The sequence below is a fragment of the Tyto alba genome, unplaced genomic scaffold, assembly GCF_018691265.1.
Source record: "Tyto alba isolate M040663 unplaced genomic scaffold, T.alba_DEE_v4.0 Super-Scaffold_20000042, whole genome shotgun sequence".
Classification (NCBI taxonomy): domain Eukaryota; kingdom Metazoa; phylum Chordata; class Aves; order Strigiformes; family Tytonidae; genus Tyto; species Tyto alba.
The window spans coordinates 3,788,913-3,810,741 of record NW_024881293.1 but is presented as its reverse complement, the minus strand read 5'-3'; the positions used below and the strand labels follow the sequence as shown (position 1 = coordinate 3,810,741).

Here is a 21,829-nt window from a genome sequence, read left to right as displayed (position 1 = left end):
CAACCTTAGTAGAAGAACCATATCCATCTCCTGCTGGAGTTTCTATATAATCTTCCATTGTTACATCCTTTCTTAATTGAAGCTTAAACCCTTTCCTATCTGCAGAACCAGACTTTGCAGAGTACAGTGACCATCACTAAGTTTGGGATGAAACCCTGGTTTTTCAAAGAAAGGGAATCCAAACTTCATCTTCTACACCAAAACCACAGCCAACAAGTTGGTCTCAGCTGGGAGCACAATGTCTGCCTTTGGAAGTCAGAGCTTGGCTGCTTATCTTTATTTCCATTTCCCTTTCATTTATTTCTTCTTCTTTCATGTCTGGTCTTCCTCTACATGAAACACTGTGAAGAACTGTGTTCACCTCCCAAATGTATAACTTGCTGAGACTGGAGGAGACAGTGCATTCCTGAGGCTCCCTCCCCCCTCAGGAAGAGGGAGAAGCTGAAAAACATGCTTTAGAATAGATTTCAACAGCATTGGGACTGTCAAATTCATTAAATCCACCTGCAACAGACTCCTTGTCTATATACACATGCAAATGCATTTTCTACTCACTGCTGTTCAACTCAAAAACATCTTTCACCATTTCTCTTCCTCTGCAATCATCCATAACCTCAATCTTTTCTAACAAAGAGGCTATTACCCCACTGATCTAGATAAACAGTAAAGCCAGTCCAAAGCACTCCCAAAATAAGAGCTCCTGCTCAGACATTAAAGAGTTAGTATGATACATTGAAATGGAGAAATCTTCCCTCTGGCTAAATCCCTCACTGAATACACAGAATCTCATTCCTGCCTTGGAGAACATAGATTGAAGACTATGTCAGACCCAACAGTCGCATCAATCAGAACCCGTATATTAAAATGCCTGTAGCACCCTAGGGAAAAAAAACAAACCTATGAAGCAACCAGCTGTGCTAAACTTTTTCTTACCACCTCCATGGAATAATATGCCTTTCCCAACTATTTCAAACTGACCCCCCTTCAAAGAAGTCTTGGATTCCTGATTGTTCTCCTCTCTTTGGAGGTGAAATTAGGGATAAGTGAGGTACCTTCTAGATGCATTGCTTTTTACAAAGACTGGCCTCGTGTCTTTTTAAGGCAGGAATGTCAAATCTGTTTCTGCCCAGAAGAAGTGGAAGTGTTCAAAGACAACAATGTCTTTCAGTCTAGACCTAAGCTCACTTTTGCCAGAATTCAGCCCTAAAATTCTTGTTTCTTGCCCCAGGAAAAAAAAAAAAAAACAAAAACAAGTCCACCAAAATGAAGAGCAAGAGCTCTGTGCTGCATGGACACTTTACTCCTCAGCTTCTTTGCTCATTTTTACTTCTGTCACAGAATCTTCATGAAGCGATAACCAGCAAAACATTCTTTGCTCCTGTCTACTTTTGTTTTGGGCAATGTCAAACATTTAGATTTGAGGTGAGATTGCTATTGTTTCATAGAGAAATTTAACTTTGCCTTTTAAATGAGTGGGACACTTACCTGGGCTTCCTGTGCCGCACTTTTCAACACCATTAGTGAAATCCACAACACTGAAGTTTCAGCAGGAGTCATGACTAAAGCTTGAACAATAGAGAGAATCTGCAAAAAGAAAGTAACAGCTTTTAAATAGTTTTCAACAAAACACAATTAAACAGAAGCATTACAAGGGAGGAGCGAGCTCGTGCCAACATAGCACTGTATTCTGTCTCAGAAAAATCTCCATTTCAGAGATAGGGAGAGATATAACCTGGCACAGTCTATGAAAGTATATTCTAAGTTGCCCCAGCCACAATATCTGCCAGTGTCTTCCACTACCCACCAAACAGTTGTAAGAGCTTACTTTGCTCCAGCAATGCTCAGCTCCACTGGAAAGGCAAACAAGATCATTTGGCTATATGCAGAGTTAACTTGGTACAAGGATACTGGATCTAACCCGAATTCCAACCTGAATGCCAAGGCACTCATAGCACAGAGTACTTAGCAGCTTTAGTCAAGCTCTGGGTCTCCTTAGCTAACAATTAAAACTAAAAGAAGAAACTCGGGGGAGTCAAAGTGAAAATACTTCAGGTACACATCTGTGGGGCAGGCAAAAGGGAAACAGCCTTGCAATAGCATGTGTTTATCTAAAGTGGCAAGAGCAATACAGAGCCACCAAGCAGCCAGCAAATTAGAGGATCATTGCATGTAGTTTAAATGTTTGGCTGGGATCCCCTGAGGCCCAGTAGGAAGAATCTCTGAGGAAAGGAAGATATTTTATTTGATATATGTTAGCAAGGAGGAAACAGAGCCAGAGCGCTAGTGTGGTTGGAAGAATTATTCCTGCTGAAGTCCGATTACTCTAACTTGTCTGTTAGCCTCTGCTTAGCAGCACTGTAATGATCCAAAATTGCAGCTGACAGATTGGTGCTGAGAGTTTGTCTCAGTGAGGCTACTGCATGTGGATGGGCCATTATTCTTTCAATTTTGGTCTCTGATGCCTGTTAACATACATTAGGCTTTTCCATATGGTGCTTTTTAGCCTGGTGTCCAGGGCAGCTGCCTGGGCCTCTGTCCCCACCCACATGCTCAGGCCCTGTCTAATGAAAACAGATGACAGCCCCAGCTTAGTAATGGGACACAGATGGACCAAATGATTTTTCGCTTTGAAACATTTTTCATTTAAGAAAGTCTCCAAAAACTGTGAGATTTTTATTCTTGTATCACTGTAATATACCCCCCCAATACATTGCAATCTTCAGACAGGTGAGAAATTCAAAGTTCCAAACTTTCAGTTTAACTGGGTCTGGAAGTCTACAGACCAATGTCCTATTCTAGTACTGCTATTCTGCTCAAGGCCCTGGCACTCACTTGCACGTTCTCTCACCTTCCTCCTCTGTTTCACCTCTTTTACTCATACTGAAAGATCTTCAGAATGAGAAGCAGCATTTTTGGGGCAGATCTGATAAAAGGAGGCCTGACAGGCTGTTGAATCAACCTCAGCTGAGGGACTATACTGCCTCCTGCAATACAGATAATAATGGTAAATTAAACAACTGTTTTATTATTATGAAAGCCTTGTGCAGACACAGCAAGAGGAGCCTCCACAGCCACAGGTGACAACAGATGACTGAGGGGACTGTGCACTGGGCATGGCAATCTAGGGTCACTTCCCAGCAGGACTCCTCATTCTTCCAGTTATTCTTTCTTTTAATAACATTTGTATTCCAAGAACAAACCGGTACAAGCAGAGTCCAAATGTCAGAGAAGAGTCAAACACTTCCACATAAATTGTGGGAAAATAAAGCTCATCTTTTCGACGACACCAGTGTAGCACCATACACCCACCAACAAATGTGCAGAGTTAAGGTATGCAGTAAGCAAACATCTGCTGCAAGATGGGAATCATCTGTATCTTGGGCCAAGTGTCCTGTGCCATAAGTTGCCACTACAAGCCTGTAGCCCAGCAGTATTTCACAAACATTTCACACACCTCTTATGCTAACTTGCTCTTGGTGGCCAGCCTGGGACACCTCATACTCAATTCCATGCAGACTAGAGAGGACTCGGTTGCAGCCTGCATCACCACAGTGATTTGGGAAGCCACACAGAACAACCTTCCCTTTGCTGACTGCTTTGGTGACCCACTCATTCTGCAGTGCACCCCCTAGGAGATGGAGCTCCCTTTCATCTCTGTCTATACTCTGCACTGGGAAGTTCCCAAGGGCTCAGGAGGCTGGCTACAACTTTCCAAAGTGCTCTTTGTTATTTATGGTTTCTGTCCTCATGCTAAGTATTTTCAAATAATTTGGAAATAATCCCTGTAATGCTAGGGCAGCATTTGCCCATGACATCTCATTTACCAGGCAGTCTGTCTTCCCAGAGAGGTGAAGCCTAGTTAAATGTTTCTGAGGGATAGAGTAAGTGTCTGTATCTGCACGTGTGAAAATGGGATGGGACTCAGGAAAACAATTCTCCTCGAATCTCTCAGCCTTCATTACAATTCTTCTTTTAAGTGTCAGCTCTGATTTATGGCCTGCCATTCAGGAGCTACGAAGGCCTGCAGCCAGAACTGACCAGCTGTCAGAACAGGGCTTACAGAAACAGGAAACATTAACCTGTCTCTCTGCCTGCCTAGATCCTGAAAGTGATACAGGAGCTGACAAAGATGGGCTGTTCTTGGCACATTACTTCCACCCAGAGCACTGCTTGGGGCTGTGGCTGCTCAAAGGTGGTTCACCCAGAACCAGGTGGAGATTCATTCCCCAGGTGCAGTAATGTGGACATAGCCATTATCTTGTGCCCCAAGAGACTTCCTGGATTGCAGTCCCCACCCTCCTGCTTGCTTCCTGCAGGATCTTTGATACATTGCCTGGCACTTTGGTTTGTCTCCTGTTAAATAGGAATGATCATTCTTGTTTGATGCATAAGCATGTTGGCAAAGGTGGATCATCTTATGAAGACTTCTTCATGAAAACTGCTAGATAAATAAAAATAGAAGCAACTACTTACCTGAAAAGAAGAATATGCAGATACAGACATACACAGCCACCTTCTCCTTGGAGCAATAACACTCAGTAATTTCATATTTTATACCAAGCCACAGTAATAACAAAAGAAGATTGACAAAATGCAAGCCTGCCTGTGACTAAATGGTTAAAGGGAGGGAGGACATTCCCTTACCTCACTCTACTGGGTTTATGTACCCTCTCGCACAGCTTCTGAGTCACACTCTATTTAGACAGCTTTTCAATATGGAGATGTTCCCATTTTTGTTCTGGAATGGAGCAAATGGCCACCAGTGGCATTTCTTCTCAGTTATTCTGCTTCTAGCCCACTCTGTCCCATGTCATGACAAGCTGCCTTCCAGCACTGAACAGGGTTCAGTTATCCTTTTCGGAAGAGCAATCAGAAGGCACTTTCCAGCCCGCTGGCTCCCAGCAGTGGGTAAATTCATCAGATCGCAGATGAAGATGAGCATTGTTTGCAAGCCAATATTTTAGAGCGCATAGACTGCTGTTTGCTTCCCATGGTACTGGGCTCCTAAAGCGCAAATCCATGGCTTTTCAGGCAGCTGCAGCTCCCTGTCTTGTACACCTGCACCTAAGCTTCTGACAGGGCACCTCTCACCATGGGACTGATTTACCTCCAACTAGATTAGTAGCAAAAGACCAAGACAGAGCTCCCAGAGCAAAAAAAGTCTTGCGTGTAGACATGTCCTGACCTCTGGGTTTCACTCTGAGCAGGGGATTCCCTGCACAGTCTTGTTCCAACTGAAAGAGTTAAAAGCTCTGTATAAAATATCACAGAAATACTCTCCTTTCCCTTTTTCTATTAATTAATCTGCTGCCTGTTTTAGGTTCACTAACTAATGCAGACCAATACACTAATGTTATTGCTCAAATACACAAAGTCACAGCAAAATCAACCAGATTTGAAGATTTTTCCTTCTATGCAACAGTGAATGAAGCTACAATGTATCTAAACGCTACACTCTAAAACCATCATCTAAGGGACCAAAGTCTCCTGGACAATTTCTGGAACGTACAAGCCAGCAGCAGGCAGCTTTCCACTGCCATAAATACTTGGCTTCTTCCTCTCTGTCAAGAGACTAAAATACACCAGCCAAGCACGACCCAGTGAAATTGAAGGCATTTTTAACAGCAGACTTACCTAACCAGCAAACAATCTTACAATAGGAAGTAGGCCTGACCTCAAGCCAAATTCAACAAGGTCCCAGCTGTAAAGATTGCTTATAATTTTATTATTTTTTTGTTACACTAAACATTAATTGGTTTAAAATAAGAGTCGTCCAGGTTCCCAAGGTACTGCTAGAACAGAAATTCCTCATTCCCTCCTGAATGCCCTGAGCCCAGGGAAACAGTATGTTCTCTCCACTGGCACAACTAGTTATTCTCTTGGGCGCTGTGGTCCTGCTAAACAACAACCCTTACCCAGCCCAACCTACCACTTAAGACTAAAACATTCTCTGGGGATGTGGATGACATGGATTTCAGTTGTTCATATTTCCTTCACCTCCCAAATGCTTCCTCTGAGACTTTCTATGAGCCCTACATAATTTTAACAAGTGAGAAGGAGACAGGCTATAAGGGTTGAATCTAGATTCAAACAGCTCTCTCCAAAGCTCCTGTCTTAAGGGACTGAAGTGTCAGCTTTTTTTCATCTGGTACCTCCCTCCCAAGGCTGCAAAATGAGATACAAATCTAGGAGTGAGAGCTCAGTCAGCTCCAAAGGTGGTGGAGTTAGCAAAGAGGAATACGCAGATCAGACATGCCTGTTACAGGGCAGCTCATTGGCTCAGCACAGGTAGTTAAACTGATCTCCCTTTGCATGAGCTACAGCTGCTCCTCAGTAGTTCTGGGTTACAGGCTGATAGCTTCTAGAGTCTCTGCTTGGATCCCCAGGCTTCTGCAAAGGGCTTATTCACACAGGCTGATTAACAGCAGTGTGCTGTTCCCCATTAGCTCCTGTCTCTCTTACATCTCTTAAATCCTTGTTGGAACAGCAGAGAGCACCTTCTGATTTCCTATTTCTCAGGCATTTACAGCATACAGACCTTCACACTACAGTTTCACCAAAAAGCATAACACATTAACACTACCTGTCCTTCTGACATATCTACAAAAACTACAGTGCTCTGGCAACTCCCTCTTGCTCCCTGGCATCCTCCTCTCAAATCCCTGCAAGTTCTATCAGGGTTCAGCAAAGACAGGAAAAATCCAGCAAAGACAGGGAGTAAGACATCCTCCCAATTCACCAAGAGGTCATTTGTACTCAGGATTTCCTACGTTGCACATGTCTTCCATGAAGCTACAGTACATTCTGAATGGTCAAGGTGATAGCTTTTTTCACTGAGCAGTCTTCATGGAATATAAAATGCATTTACAGCCTGCTGTTGCTGAGGGTTCTGTGAATACAGGAGCTCAGAGAAGTAGCTGAAGCTAAATCTTCAAAGCCCACGTCACAAGTAAGAGAGCCTTTCAGAGCTCTGAGAACAAGGTCACTGAACAAACTATTTACAGTGAGTAACAAATAGTGAACAAATGCCTTATTTGACCTGTGTTATTCTTCCATTCAATAAAACCTAGCATGGCAGGAAAGGCATCAGATCCACAGGCAGAGGTACATCTGGCCTCATGGTTAGAACAAGACACAGAGCAATGTCTCTTGGACCAGTATCTCCCATCATCAAGACCAACGCGTAAGGCAAAACTCCTAGCCCATACTGCCAAGAAAGATAAATAAAAGCAGCACTTCTGTGTCACAGCGATGTTGTCAAGTTTGTTGCTATCTAAACCACCAACTTACCAGATGAAAGCTGTCAAAAACTAGCATCTCATCAAAACACATTACGTGAGCCACCACATTAATCTATGACCAAGGGCAACAGCAGAATTCACTCGACTCAGTGCAAACCCAGTTACTCTTTTCCCAGTTTGTATCTGACTGCTTATAAGCCATCAACTTCAAAACAGATTTTGTTTTTAATGAAACAACTGGACTCACTGCTTTTCAAACACACATTTACTTTTCCTGAGCAGAGCCAAATATGCTAACAACATAAGACAAAAGATGCCCTGTGCAACTTCCTGCTTCATTCTCCCTGAAATACTAGGTTTAATTTTCTGTAGCTGTAATCAATGCTAAAGGTGCCTCACAGGACACATGTTGTTTGAGAATGACAGACATATGAGCACCAGACTAGGCAGTATTGTTGTGTTGTCACTAAATTTAACTCCATTTGCCAGCTACCTGCAGAGAGTCAGTATCTTTGTGAAGCCTGGTCAGATTGCAACTCTTTCCTTTGTTCAAGGCTGAAAATACACACAGTGAAGTATTGATTCCCTGCTAGCTTACCTGACAGTATGTATTAAAACAAGATCTTCACTGCTAAAAGCATGTACAAGCAAGTCACCATGGAGGATACTAAATTTCAAATTAATACCTCCCTAGTTCCTCTGTCATATCTGTCCTCATATGCACATGCTTTCATCTCAGACTAAATGAGATTTACTCTGTTTTCATCGAGGAATAAGCTACCTTGGACTACTTCACATTTATCGTGGGTTAGGATTTGCACACACAGAGTTACCCCTGGGTATTGAATATGCTGTAGGTTCACAGCTGAGTTTGTCCCCATGATAATTTCTTCACTTGCGGGCAGCTTGATGCATAAGCATGAGCTAGCTTGAGGTTTAAAAAAAAAAAATAATACAGTGAATACCACTGGACTGTGCACTGAATTAGGGGAGGTCAGCACTGTGTGTGCTAGCTGACTTTAAATGTTTGCCTTCTGACACCTTTTTTACTTTTTAATGTGTCTTCTTCACATTTTTAAAAATTTGGAAATGGCTCACAGGTATTATCCACTTGCCTATATACACACACATACAATTATTCTGAGCTGTGACATGATTTTAAAATGAATTGGCCATTGCATCTGAAAAAGAAGTAAAATACTCTTGCTCTCTTCTACTTGACATATACCATTAAAAGAATCACAATTCTTTTGTGAAAATTTAAATAGAAAATGCCCATATATGACACATTATTTACAATTCTTCATTAAGCCCCTCCTACCGAATCTGACTTATCATGCCACACTCCCTAATATTAAATGCTGTCATTAGGCAGGATCTCACGCTGTTTCAGTCTCAGCACATTGACTTACCAAGGAAACTGGAAAATTAAATCCAACTCAAACACTGATTTCAGCACTGATGAAAGAAGCTGCCTCAACTGCGTTGGCCCCTATCCACAGCACGTGCACTGGCGATGCAGACTTCCTGCTTGGTGCTCAGCCAGCGTGCCTCAGCCTACATTAGCAGGAACCATCTGTGGGGATGAAAGAAGAGTTCAACTTCCAAATTTACTTCCAGCCTTGAGAGTAGCCAGGCTACTCTCCTCTCCAGGAACCACTAAATAATACAGCATACAGTTTGCTGAACTGGCAGTCTCTGTTAAGGGCAATCCCTATGTCCATGCACTGTGTTTCTCATTTTCGCTAAACATTGTCTTGAACATTATTATCACAGACAAGATTTAATGGTGGATGATAAGGCAACTCCTATGAGAATACTTATAATGTACTAGCATCCCAGTTGGTCTCATACTGCTACACAGGTCTTAACGGCTATAATTAGCTCTTAGACAGCACTTGTCACACACGTATCTTAAGAAAAACTCTAAAAAGAGACAAGTGCTATCACCCCATTTTAAAGACAGGGAAACTGAGGTATCGGAGGGAGGTAATGATAAAATGTGAATGTCAACAGCAAAGTGAGGCATAAAACCACATCTCCTACAACCTAGCTGGGTGCTCTAGGCTACACAGTTGGAAAGCTCCATATCCCATTACCCATATACTGAGTTGCTGAGTTCCCCCAGCAAGGATCTTATTTTTCATTATGGAGTGAAAAATAAAACAAGCCACAGGGCTCTAACTCCTCCTGCAAGCCAGAGACACACAGCAAGAAATTTCTGTGGCAAACAACACTGAAAATGCAGCCTAACACAGAGCAAAGTGTCAGTGGCAAGCTAGCCTGTCTAGGTACCAGAGTGGTTGTATCACTCATTATTCAGGGAGAGCAGGGGAGTTGGAAGAGTTACTTCAACTGTAAGAAAACAGGCTGGCTTCTGATTAATCCAAAATGCTGCTGTTGAGATGAGTGAACTCATGGTCACTGGCATCCAAAAACAAAATGTAAAGGTTCAAAAGCAAGCCACAACAAATAACTACCTTCTAGTTCCCACCAGTGGCCAGTCAGATCTTGGAGACAGGCTCAGTAACATACAGCTGGTTACTCCCAGCAATGTAATACAGCTCTGAAACCGAAGTTGTTAATACTAAGAATTAAAGCAAATAGAGCAACTGAATTTCATACTTTTTTTTTTTTTTGCCAGCATGTGAGACCAAGGACTCAGCAGTTTATTTTACAGAGAAATACCTGTACTGCTCTCAAACATATCTACCTTACATATCTCTATGCCACCTGTCAGTTCTAAAAATAAGGTTCAAAAAGCTCCTCAGCAAGCCAAAATAAATAAAACAGCAGGCCCTACTACTCGCCAGAAAATGGCACCCAAGAAGGTAAGAGAAATCAGGTGTTTCATTTTTGTTTTTTTTTTAAGCAAGATGACAGGACACCAGGAAACCATAAGAAAACCAGAGCAGAGTCAGGTCAGAGCTGTTGGCCCCAGGATCACAGCCAACTACTTCAATCCCTTTCAGATGCAGAGTCCAGCATTTCAGATGCACATGCAGGCCCAGAACATCCTGAGAACTGCTTTGGAGATACCTGCTGGCAAACCAGAAGTGAGCCAGAGCCAGGCTCTGGACACGTCTCCCCTTCCCACATTCACAGCACCCCAAGTCAATGCTCCTGTATCCCCCACCTGCGAAGCACTGGCTGGGTGCTTCACTCAACCACCCCTAAGTCACAGCCCGCATGGAAAGGAGGGCAGGGCTGCTCTCCCACACATCTGGGACCAAACCATCCTCTCCAAATCGTGGCATGGCACCTCATCCTAACCTAGGGCCAGCACAGAGGGCCCTCCTCACAGGGCACAAACCCTGCTGCCCAGTGCCTGGACCTTCCCTCACCCACATACTAACCTGGTCCCTCAGAGGCTGAGGGGACAGATGTGGCAGCTTTAAGGACAGCTGTGCCCCTGCTCCCACCATGGGGCTTCTCCCAGGGAGAAAGACAGCCTCAGCCTCCGCCACAGCCCCACCGCACACCCCTCACCGCGGAGAAGCCCCTTCCCAAAATGGCCGCCACCCACCAATGGCCACCCCACAAGATGGCCACCACCACCTCCGACAGCCCCTGGTGCAGCTACACACGCCCCGCACCACCCCGGCCCGACCCGGCGGGGCACAGAGAGGCAGAGACGAGTCCCCGAGGCGCCATGCTTTATTCTCAGGGGTGGAGAAGAAAAGGAAAGGAGTTCAGGGGACAGGGCGGCCGAGGGGAGGGCAGGGTGTTCACAGGTGGGTGGCCCAGCGAGGCCAGGCCAGGCGGCACTAGCAGGAGGTGAAGGTTTTCCAGAAGAAGTTTTTGCAGGGGGCCTTGCGGTCCCGCTGCGATAGCTGGGCAAGCCGCCCCAGCACTGCTCGCTCCTCCTCCAGCTTGCCTTCCTCTTCCACATCGGGGGAGGCCGCCTCGCGCCCCACATCCACACTGTCCAGCAGGCCTGCCAGCATTTTCAGGATGGCGTCTTTCCGGACTGTGCTCTGTTCCTGTGGGCAGAGAGCAGGGGAAAGTGATGGATGGAGGCCCTGTCTCTCACGGTCATCGAGGCAGGGGGATGTTGCAGGGTGCAAACATCCCCTGCAGGATCCCTTCTCGTTTCTGTGCCTGCCCCGGTGCCCTGTGCTCAGAGCCAATGCTTTTCCCATCGGCAGAGCTGTGCCGAAGTCGAGGAATCTGTGGCTGCAGAGGTCACTCCTCCTTTCTCCCGTCCCCTGTCCAGCTGGCTGGAGGGGGAGAGGCACACGTGCTGTATTGCAACTGGAAAAGAGCTGCTAACAAATAGGCATGAATTGGCTGTAAAGTCCCTTGCTGCCTGCACTAATTAAATTTCAGTGAATGCCAAGCTGCCTTCTCTCCCAGTAAACCCATGCTCTCTTCACTGATCTGACTGCTCAGCCTATGCTGTGGGAAGGTCAGGGAAGAGTCAGAGTCCTAAGCAGTATTAAATTAAGCGCACCAGGGGCTGCAACCTACTGTAAAATACTGAGAATTAAATGTAACAAAGGAGAAGGCTGTGTTGATGGGGAGAGAGACTCCCTAAGTATCTGGAGAAAAATATTTAATCAGTGGAGACAGGCAGCTTTTATTTCCAGAACTAGAACCCATATTCAATAGCCTGACCTTGGGGGAAGGCAGAATGAAAGAAGAGTTGCTGAGCTCCATCCCCTTCTCACAGCAGTATACGAAAGAGCATAGCCTGTGGTTTGGGGCTTGAGGGATTTCCATCAGTAACAAGCTGTGAGTTATCATGTTTCTCTTAACTTTACATCGAGCAAATCTGAGGAGTTGCTTCTTGCCTGAGCATTCCTGGTCTCTGTGACTCATTAGCAGAGACAGTTGGTACTGGACAAACTGGGATAGATGGTTTGACAGGAACAGATCCTGTTTCCCATGCAGATGGGAATCTTGGAAGCACATTTCCATGTCACTTCTCACAAATGCCGCGTTTACTGCTGGGACTGCTGTATCTATCTGCTGGCTCTGTCAGCACCATCATTTGCTAAGGACCACTTGGTAAACAACTCAAAAGATGGATAAACACAGGCAGCAGCATTTAGTTTGAGTGTATGGATATATTTTAATCATGTTCTTAGCTCTAGTAACTAACACTTCTTTCACACAAGAGAAACTGAGGCACAGAAAAATTACATGCCATGTTTGCAGCAGAAGAAATGATAAAAGCCAGTTTGTGCCTGTCCTGATTCCTACTCCTGTGCTGTAAGTACAGAAATGTCTTGAGCCTTTGGGAGATGGACTGGGACTAGGGAACCCAGCTAAATGTGTCTCCTGGGTCATGTCTTGTAAGCTTCTTTCCTAGATGTCGGTGCTGTGTTTTGAAATAACCTTCCCCAAGCAGAGCCAGCAGCTTCAGGCTCAGCAATGAGGAAGGCAAAACTCAGCCTCCTATTAGGGGATATTCTATACGCATGATCAGCTGTGACAGTTAGTGAAACTAGGCAGCTCTTCCCCTGCACTAATCCATTGCTAACATCCTTTCTGCTTTTAGCTGTTCCCAAGCTACAAGAGAACCAAACTCTTTGGCAGCACCTAAAGATCTTAGCATGGGTGGGTTGCAGCACACCTTTGGGTACCTGCTCAATTCCCTGTACTACATCCACCAGTTCAAAATGTGTAGTTCTTTTGCATTGTTATGGATTTTATGGTGGTTTATAAATAAAACCCCTGTATTCTTCATACTTAAAACATCTGTCTGAGTTACAGCAGTGATGACTGTAGGGATTGGTTCATCTGTATCTAACAATTTTCCAGTTTGTAGAATGCTCTAAAGAGAATCATTACATCTATCATATCATTATTTTGCAATCAACAGTGTGTAGAAGACTAAGAGTCGTTACACCTGAATTAATTTTTACCAAAGCCTTATTTCCTGATTTATTCCCTACAACTTGCTTCTTTTTTCCCCAGCAACTAGCATTTGCACTAGAGTTTACTTTATAAGCACTTGATTTGTTATTGTAAGAATGTACAGCTGAAAGTTTACAGTTATCCCCAGAAGGGTTAATCCCAGCCAGCTGCTGAAGCCCTGATCTCTACAGAATGCTAGCCCTAGCACCTCACACTGCGTAGGTTTCTTTCTTGCAGCCAGTTTTGCTGTTAATGGGATGTGAGCCTGCTCCTGAAGCAGTAAGACACTGATGGATGAGCTGGAGCCAATGCTAAGACAGAAAAAACAATGTGGATACACACAAAGGAGTAGTTAGTGCCTTTGAAACCAACACTGGGATCCTCCACTTCTCTGGGTAGCTCCTCTGCAGGACTGAAATAACTGCAGCCTTATGGATACAGCTGCAAACCGGACTGGCAGAGTGCGGGGTGAGGAACCACAGCTCAGAGGAACATCAGGGATGGCAAGGAACATGCAGGTGAGACAACTGCGGGGCGAGGGCAAGCAGAACAGAGCACTTCCTTGTGATTTTGTTGTGCTATGGCTTCCTACCCCTTTGGCCTCTTAGGGAAATAGTCCAGCAAAACAAAGTTATTATAGCACTATAGCCATTATAATATTAGAGTTTTGCCAGTTGGTAGGGTAATTATATTGCTATAATAAGTTCTGCCACTGCATAGAGCTGTGCTGGTTCAGAGTGTAATTATTCTAGCAGAACTATGTCAGTATAACACCCCTTGTGAATACTACTCTGGAAAAAGCAATTTTATTCTGATATAATTACTTCATTTATTATTCCTCTGTTACTTTCCTACTAAACCCATCTTTTAAACATTTGTCCTTCCCCTGAGTCCTATTTAAAATATCATCTCCCTTGATCATTTTACCAATTATGTATCTTTTCTCTCCCTCCCTAGTACTCTGCTTTATTCTCTCATGCTGTACTCTTTCAGCAATATTTTCTCCTTTTCCTCCTCTCTGCTCTGTTCTTTTTGCCAGCTTTTGCTTAGCCCAGACTTCAGTTTTGCAGCTCCCTGGCATCTGCCCTGGTACCTAAATAAACTGACTAGTAAGCTGTAGTGATAGCCTGTGCTTCAGCAGTGCATGAAGCTGGAGTGCCTTAGAATATAGAGGGGTGGAAGAGTTGTATGCATCAGGTAAAGCCTAATTGCCCTTATTAGCCCTCCCCTGGCTCCAGCCTGCTTCTGCTTGCTCCCACCTCACCCAGCTCCTGCACAGGGTGCATTATACTCACCCTAGTGTTCTGTATTGCAAGTCTCTCTTCTCCGGGCAGTGCAGTGGCTCTCACGCTCCACACCAGCAGCAGAACGGACACCAGGCTGGCCACCAGCTGCATGATGTACAGGCTGTGACTACTGTGCTGAATGAAGAAGACTGGGAGAGGGAGCTCTTTCTGGGCTCTCTTCTGCCTCAGACAATGGCTGCAGCCCCTTTTATAGCCCTCCCCCTAGCCCAGTGGGTGACGCAAACAATTAAGTCTATATCAAAGGCAAATTAGACTTTGGAGAGGTTGTTAACACTTGGCTGCTTGAGTGGGATACTTCAGTGCCTCTGGGCTTTCCATGTGCCAGACCTGCAGAGAGTGAGGCAAAGGTTTGGGACTCTCCAGTAACATGCTGTTTCTTCACCCTGAGAAACTGTAGGCTCGATCTGTGTTTCTCCCAGTTAGCTGAATTCTGCTTGGGAACATAATGTTGGATAGAATAGGCCACCAGCTTGCACAAACCTATGGCCAACACTGGATGATTCAGAGGGAAGAGGTAAAACTTCTGGCCACCAGTCCTTAGATACAGGCTTGGACCCTCAACCTGTGTGTCCAAACAGCTCCAGACTCTAAGGCTATTTGAATCTGGATTTCTGTCCCCAGTGATGCATCTCACTGTGGAGTGACAGTATTCCTGGCTTTCCCCTTATGGTAACATGGGGACACAGGCTGCAGCTATGCAGTAATATAGTCTGTCTTGCAAATGTACCTAAAACTACCTGGAAGCCAGTTGGAGGTTACTGGGTTTTGTTCCTAGTATTGTTTTAATAAATCTTGAACCTATCCCAGAAGTATAAGTCAACACAGAGAATCCTGCCTTGGAGATGCTGGGTTTAAATGTATTAAAGGGAAAACAAAATACCGAAAGTCTGGTCAGAGCTGGAGTTCCTCTGCTCAGTGAGGCTTCAGGAAAAGGCTCATGGTATGCTGTCACTGACTGTAGACTGCTTGGAGGAAGTTCCTACCATTTCTGATCTCTGGTTAGCAGTTGGTAATAATGCTTCTCCCTTTGCCCCAGACGCTGTCCTACCAGTGAGATTAGTTTGTGGGCCAGCAGAAGGTGCTCTTAAGCACTGCTACCTGCTTTACATTGTCCCCATCATGTGGGGACAGCGTCCACTGTCACACACCTGTGAGATGCAGAGATAGAGCGGATGCCATCTCACCACTAGCCTTTTCCCCAGAAGCACCTGCCTTGGGGCAAGTCCTCTACTGACCCTAACAACAAACAACAGTCAAAAGGTAAATTGTTATCCTAATTTAGCACATAAAATAAACCCACAGGGAGGTGACTTGGCCAAGGCAATGCTGTGGCAGAACTAAGAACAGAAGGCAGAAAAAACTGTTCCCCACTTCTACCACTTACCAGTATTATGGTTCCTGGAAACAGCATGATGAAGTCTTGCCTAAAAATAATCCAGCTCCTAATACCAGTTACACCAACCTGGATGGTCTTGAGGAAAAAGATTCCATCACTTCCATGCATATTTGAAAATAAATGCTGGATTCTCTCACTGAAAGATACAACGAAAAAACCTTCTCTGAGTCATATGGACTTGTGGGGAAAGGTGACAATCTAGTCATTTCTAGAAATGAATTTTCCTCAGAAAACTTTGTAACCTCATTGTTTACTCTCTCTCCTTCCCCCCCCCCCCACCCCCCCGCCCCTCCCCCTTGTGGGGGCTGGCTTCCATGCACCAGTTTTAGATGAAACATTATCTATTTCTTTTTAAACGGATCTTGCTAGTTGATCAGAATTGCTGTTAGCCCTTCGTAATGGATTCTGTCAAACACTTCCCAGCCAGTCTGGGGCTCGAGACAGAGAGCAGTGAAGTACCAGGCTCCAGCAAGCAGACAAATCACAGGGACTTGCCAAATGACCCGCAGCCAATTTGCTCCGGGAGAGGTAAAAGTGGGAGAATAGCAAATGGAGAAAGCACATTTGGTTGCTCAAGAGGAACGAAGGGCAGGTACCTGTGAGTGTGAGATGTGCCTGGGCTGACAGGCAGGCGGAAGGTGAATCCCATACTGGTGGTTATGAGGCAGGACTAAACCTTGTGGGCCTACTAGCCCAAAAACTAGACAGACAGCAGGAGCAGTGCAGCCAGGTCTCCATGCTGGGGCCCATCTGGTCTAACCAAACTGCTTGTTCTAATAAATATGGTTTTGTTTTCAGCTTTGCCTTCTGGATGGGCTGTTTTCTGTAATGCTTCATTGAGCGAATGGGGTCACAAGTATGACAATGCTCTTCTACCAAACAAGGGATGATGTGCTAAACCAGAGATCAGCTTCTGGGGAGGCCCACAGGGATGTAAACAGTGACCAGGCAGCCGTGAATCTGTCCTGGGATTAAAGGGCAGCAATAAAATATTTGTTACCTCCTGAGGGGGATGGCTTTGGAGAACGTTTCTGCCAGCACCAAACCTGTGGCCCTGTTGATGAGCACAGTGCATCCAAAACCTGTACTTCTAGCCTTGGAAAGGCTGGGTGTCTCTTCCCAGCTGGGAGGGAGGAAAATAAGAACACATCAAAGCACTTGCACTCTAGTGCCCACATTAAGACTGGCTCTCTAAATTTAAACAAATTCCCTCTGAGCTCTGCTACAGCATCCCTCAATATCAGGCACCTCTTTTCCAGATTCCTTCATCTTCCATAGTGCCTTTCCCTTTCCTCAGATTCCCTCTGCTGTTTTTCCTACATTTGTCTGTCTTCCTCAAGTTCTGGTCCTCTGGCCCCTTTGCAGAGACCATGCTGATTCTGCTACCACCACTGCTGACCATCTCCTCATCATAAGCTATAGCACCATCTCTTTTTCCAGAGGAAGTAAAATAACTCTGTGATGATAAAATCTGCTTTTTAGTAACTGGAGAGTTCGGCACAGAGCACCAGGATTGTTTTTCATTCTTACTGTTCCCTATTCCCTGTTACACTGGCTGTCTGACCTTTAAGGCAGCCCCAATTACTTTTTTTTGCCAAACCTTAAATGCTTATCACTCTGTACAGGAAAGGTTAAAGGTCTTCCCTTGGAGGAATAAACATTTCTGACCATTCTTTTCTTGATTTCTTCATACTGCTTTCTCTCTGTTATCTGACTCACCCCATTAGAAGTCTTCTTCCTTGATGCTCTCTTCTGTCTGCAGTTGCATGTGGTCTGAGTGGGTTTCTACCAATTTACAGTGAGGGTAGATCTATCTGAAATCAGCATGGCTGTGAACACATCCATGGGAGCCTGGCAAGGGTGGGGATGCTCCAGAAGGAAGTTCAGCATACAGCAACTTGAAAAAGCCTGGCTATCCAAGGATTTTGTTTCACACTTAGCGTGCCTTCAGCAGAGATGCAGAGTGGGTTCAGTACAGCAGAATATGCTTCCACAATCACATAAGACAACCTCCATCTCTTTTTGATTAAGGGTGCACAAGCAACATGCAATGGGAGAGATCTTATATTTCAAGAAAGAGGTCCCTGACCTTTCCTCAATGTGCCTGTACATCAGCAAAGACTAGGCATTGCTGGAATACAAAAGCTAAGACTACGTCTGGCACCACATGCCACATTAAGAAATGAGAGAATTTCTCTTTGCTTTCCTCTATGGCCTGGATACTTGCTGTCTTCTGCCCATTTGTTGCCTGGTCTGGGTTCAGATCACTGTGTCTTGAAGCACGTAGCAGAATTGCATCAGGCTTCCAGAACAAAGTCTGGTTCCCAAAGGTGAAGCACTCGGCTGCAGCTGAAGGAAGGGTTCAAATGCTTCTGCTTTCCTGTCATTGGAACCCTTTCTCTCTGCCCTCAGGTGTCCCTAGTTGCAAAGGCCAGGGCAATAAATAAAGCAACAGTCAGCTGACAGTTGTGAGCCTTCCTGGAAGAGGAAACCAATTTGTTCCTGGGCCTGAAATCACAGCTCATTTATCAGGCTGGGCTTGCAGTATTCCCTTGCACTGCACTCCCCAGGGGCCTCTGAGGAGCAGGAGCATGCAGGTGGCTGTTCCAGCCACGGCATTTCATCGGCACTAACCTAACAAACCCAGGGAAGAAACTGCGTGAGCGTGGGCTGGAGCCTACTGCTCCCACTCATCTCTGATAAGAGCTGCAGAGCAGGTGCAGGGAGGAGGAGGGGAGTACCGCAGGGATGCTGCTGTCAGAGCACGCACGACTACAGGCCTGTTGCAGCTCTCCAGGGAGGTGGAACAGGGGGAGTTGCGCTGCCTTCTCTGTCTGTCGACCCCAAAGGGACTGCCAGAGGATGAAGGGAGGGTGAGCATAACGCTTCAGTGGTATCCTCAAAAACTTTTGTTATTTCAAAAGGCATGCAAAGTTAAACCTTTCAGGTATTGCATCAAAAATCTTCCTCAAAAATAACTACTTGCTATGAAACGCTTCTATTTCAAAATACCTCTACTTTCCACTGAAAATGTTTTGCCTGGCTCCAAGTAGGAGGCATTTCTGGCTGTGAAGCAGACTGAGGATGCTTGGGGTTACCACCTACTGACATATAAACTGACCCCTGTTACACCAGACTCTTCCTGGTGGTGGCAAGACGAGGCTTGGACAGAAATGTTTCTTTAGCATCTGGATTTCCTGAGGGATGGCATATGCACTGCGCCTTGTGGGAATTCAGTCAGAAAGAGGTCACCAGGGACATTAACACACGGGACTGCAAGACGGCCAAGCACTGCAGAAGGGACCGCTCGGCTGGGAGAGCTTTAAACAGGAATTCATACGCTCCAGATCACACGGGGTTCGCCTTACTCCCCTCCTATAGCTGAAGCGGGAGTGAAACACATGTAAGGTCATCGCATCCGCCCTCCTGCCCTTAAGCCTGGCACACAGAATTACCTTTGTTAAGCAAAGCCCTGCCCGGCGGTGCCTGGCCATGGGCTGCAGCAGCAGCCAGTCAGTACCAAGAAGGTGGCAGCCACCCCCACGGGGTCCCCACTCCCACTGGCCCCCAGCCCTCACCGCCCACACCCCGAGCCCCGCGGGCTGCGGAGCTGGTGTCCTTGAGAGGCCTGCCACTGTGATCCCTAACATGCATAGCGATCTCCTTTAGCTGCTTCACACATCACTGTGCTGTAATTGAGATTCCCTGGTTCTCATTCCTCACCTTTTGCATATTTTAAAAGCACTTCACTCCATCCTATACATGACCAGGAAGGACTGTCACCTAGACTTCCCCGTATTTAGACTTGGTTAAATTTCTCATCTTACTTTTAAGCAACACTTTGTCTGACTCCTTTGCTAGACCTGAGCTGCTGTTTCATGCTTTTGTCCACACTTTCACCCTCTTCTTCCCCTAGCATTTTATCAAAGGAACTTTCCTCTCCCTGAACTTGGTGGCACTTATTACTTTCTGACTGTTTGCTTACCGAGGCTGCTGTTCTCTCATGAAAGATGAATTGTCATTCCTACTTCGGGAGTCTCTTGCTCCAACCAACCTCCATCAATAATTCAGCCAGGCCTCGATAACATTAGCTCTGGATGAATACGACACTCATGCCAATTAACTGGCTGAAAGGGCTCAAGAGATACAAGCAAGAGATTTCTCTTAATTTTTTTAAGCTCTTTTCTGAACTTCTAAAAATTAAGTTAGTTCAATGAGTAAAGCACAGAGCAGGCAGTCTGACAGTTCAGAAGGCGCCAAGAGGCTTAAGCAATTGATGTGCTAAAGCCCATCAGGCTCTGTTCCCTTGCTTGTCTCCACCTGCTCTGACTGATATTACATTGTACATTACTTGGGACAGAGCCTATCCCTGTTCATATGCTCCTAGTTTAATAAGATGCTGGAACATGGCTGCAGCATGTCTAGACAAACAGCATCTTTGTGGATCTTTGCTTATGAAGAGCCTTGCTTGACTAGCCTTAGGCAAAAGCCAGCTAAATCTCAGAAAAATTTGCTCAAGTATTTTAGTTGCCCACCTGGAGACACCGCAGATTGCTTTCGAGTATTCAGTGCTCAATTCTATATACAGGGCCCCATTAGTTTTCTCCTGTTGGGCATTACCCAAATCACCAGTGTCTTTTCAGTCCCCAGCTCCTTGGTCACAGCAGCCTGCAGCATAACAGCCCAGTCCTCATACATTTATGGAAGGGATAATCAATCTGTAGACACAGTTGCCTGAGAGATGACTGCCATGCCAAGTGCCATTCTAGCAGCATGTAGACCTCGTGGCAGCTCTCAGCATAGGGGTGACTTTAACATTCAAAGTGCTCCAAGCTGCTCAGAAGGAACTAGCTGTAGATGCATGAACTCCTCTTGCTGCATTGTTAATGAGTGCTTCATTCGGGCACTGATCTCTGTCTTCAACTATTGCAAGGCACTAAGTATTTGACACTGCCTGTAAGGAACAGTAATTTGGAATGACTTGGAAACTATATATAGGACCCTATGGACAGAGTATGTGTGACTCAAATAGTAAACAGCCTTGTCTTCCTGCTCTCATCACCGGCCACTCACTGAACTTGCAAAATTTTCAGAGCTCAGAGAAGCAGAAGTAATAATTAGTTGCATGGAGGCTAGTAACGGGTTTAAGGAAGCTCCTTCCCTCTTGGGCATTGTTGTACTCACCAAGGGGTGGGTGGAAGGCTTGAACTTGCTACTAGTTGGCAGCTACTCTAAGGCCTTCCTGGACTACAGTCCTGGTCTTGATTCCCATTTCAGAGGGGAGAAAGTGCCAGAAGTGCTTTTCTGTCAAGGACCAAGGGCTGAATGGGGTTCAGGTCCCACAGCAATTAAAAGAGTAGCCAGAACCAGCTCCATTACTGGTTTGTATTTTGACTGTAAAGAACAGGGGTTGAGCAATAAAAATGCCTCAATAGCCCTAACTAATCAGTAGCTGTGGGAGAAAGGAGACAGCTACCCAGATAATTAACAGACAAATACAGGTGTAATCTTCTCAACACAAGAGCACAAAGGAGATCCAGACCCAGCCCTGCAGCTTAGCAATGCTTTGCAAACCCTTATCACCACAAAGGAACTGTGCTGATACTGGTAGTAGAAGGGGGCATTGAAAAAGCAGCGGAAAGTCTCATCAGAAAGAAAAAGTAGGAAGATTGGTACTGCCACCACAGAAGCCCCTTGCTGTAGGCAACCCAGCAGCTGCACCACCTACGCTGTTTGTAGGGTCACAGTTACGGTAAAGCTCAACCCCAACCTTTGCAAAAGTCTAATCCTTCTAGTTTTCTCAAGCTAACAAGCCTCCCTCAGAAAGAGCTTTTCTGTCTTCTCCTGATGCCACCTAGTGACAGTTCCCAGCCTGTTCAGCTTGAGCTCAGTACTTGTTCAGACCCTCGGAGCCACTAAGGAAAGGATGGTGCAACTGAGTGGGGCCAGTGATTGGCAGGAATTACGTGATGCCAGCAGGGAGATGGGTAGCTAGAAAACAGCCTGGCAAGGTGTACCAGTGG

The 21,829-nt window shown here is 45.5% G+C and overlaps 1 protein-coding gene across 1 annotated transcript; it reads right to left on the bottom strand.

Annotated features, from left to right (window-relative positions):
- Positions 1–10,882: 10,882 nt before the first annotated feature.
- LOC104359358 (somatostatin-2) lies at positions 10,883–14,999 on the bottom strand. Its single transcript, XM_009965097.3, has 2 exons — positions 14,399–14,999; positions 10,883–11,224 (listed from the first exon to the last, which is right to left on the bottom strand). Exons 1-2 carry the CDS (start codon positions 14,498–14,500, stop codon positions 11,009–11,011), a joined length of 318 nt encoding a protein of 105 aa, XP_009963399.2. The 5' UTR covers positions 14,501–14,999; the 3' UTR covers positions 10,883–11,008.
- Positions 15,000–21,829: the final 6,830 nt, after the last annotated feature.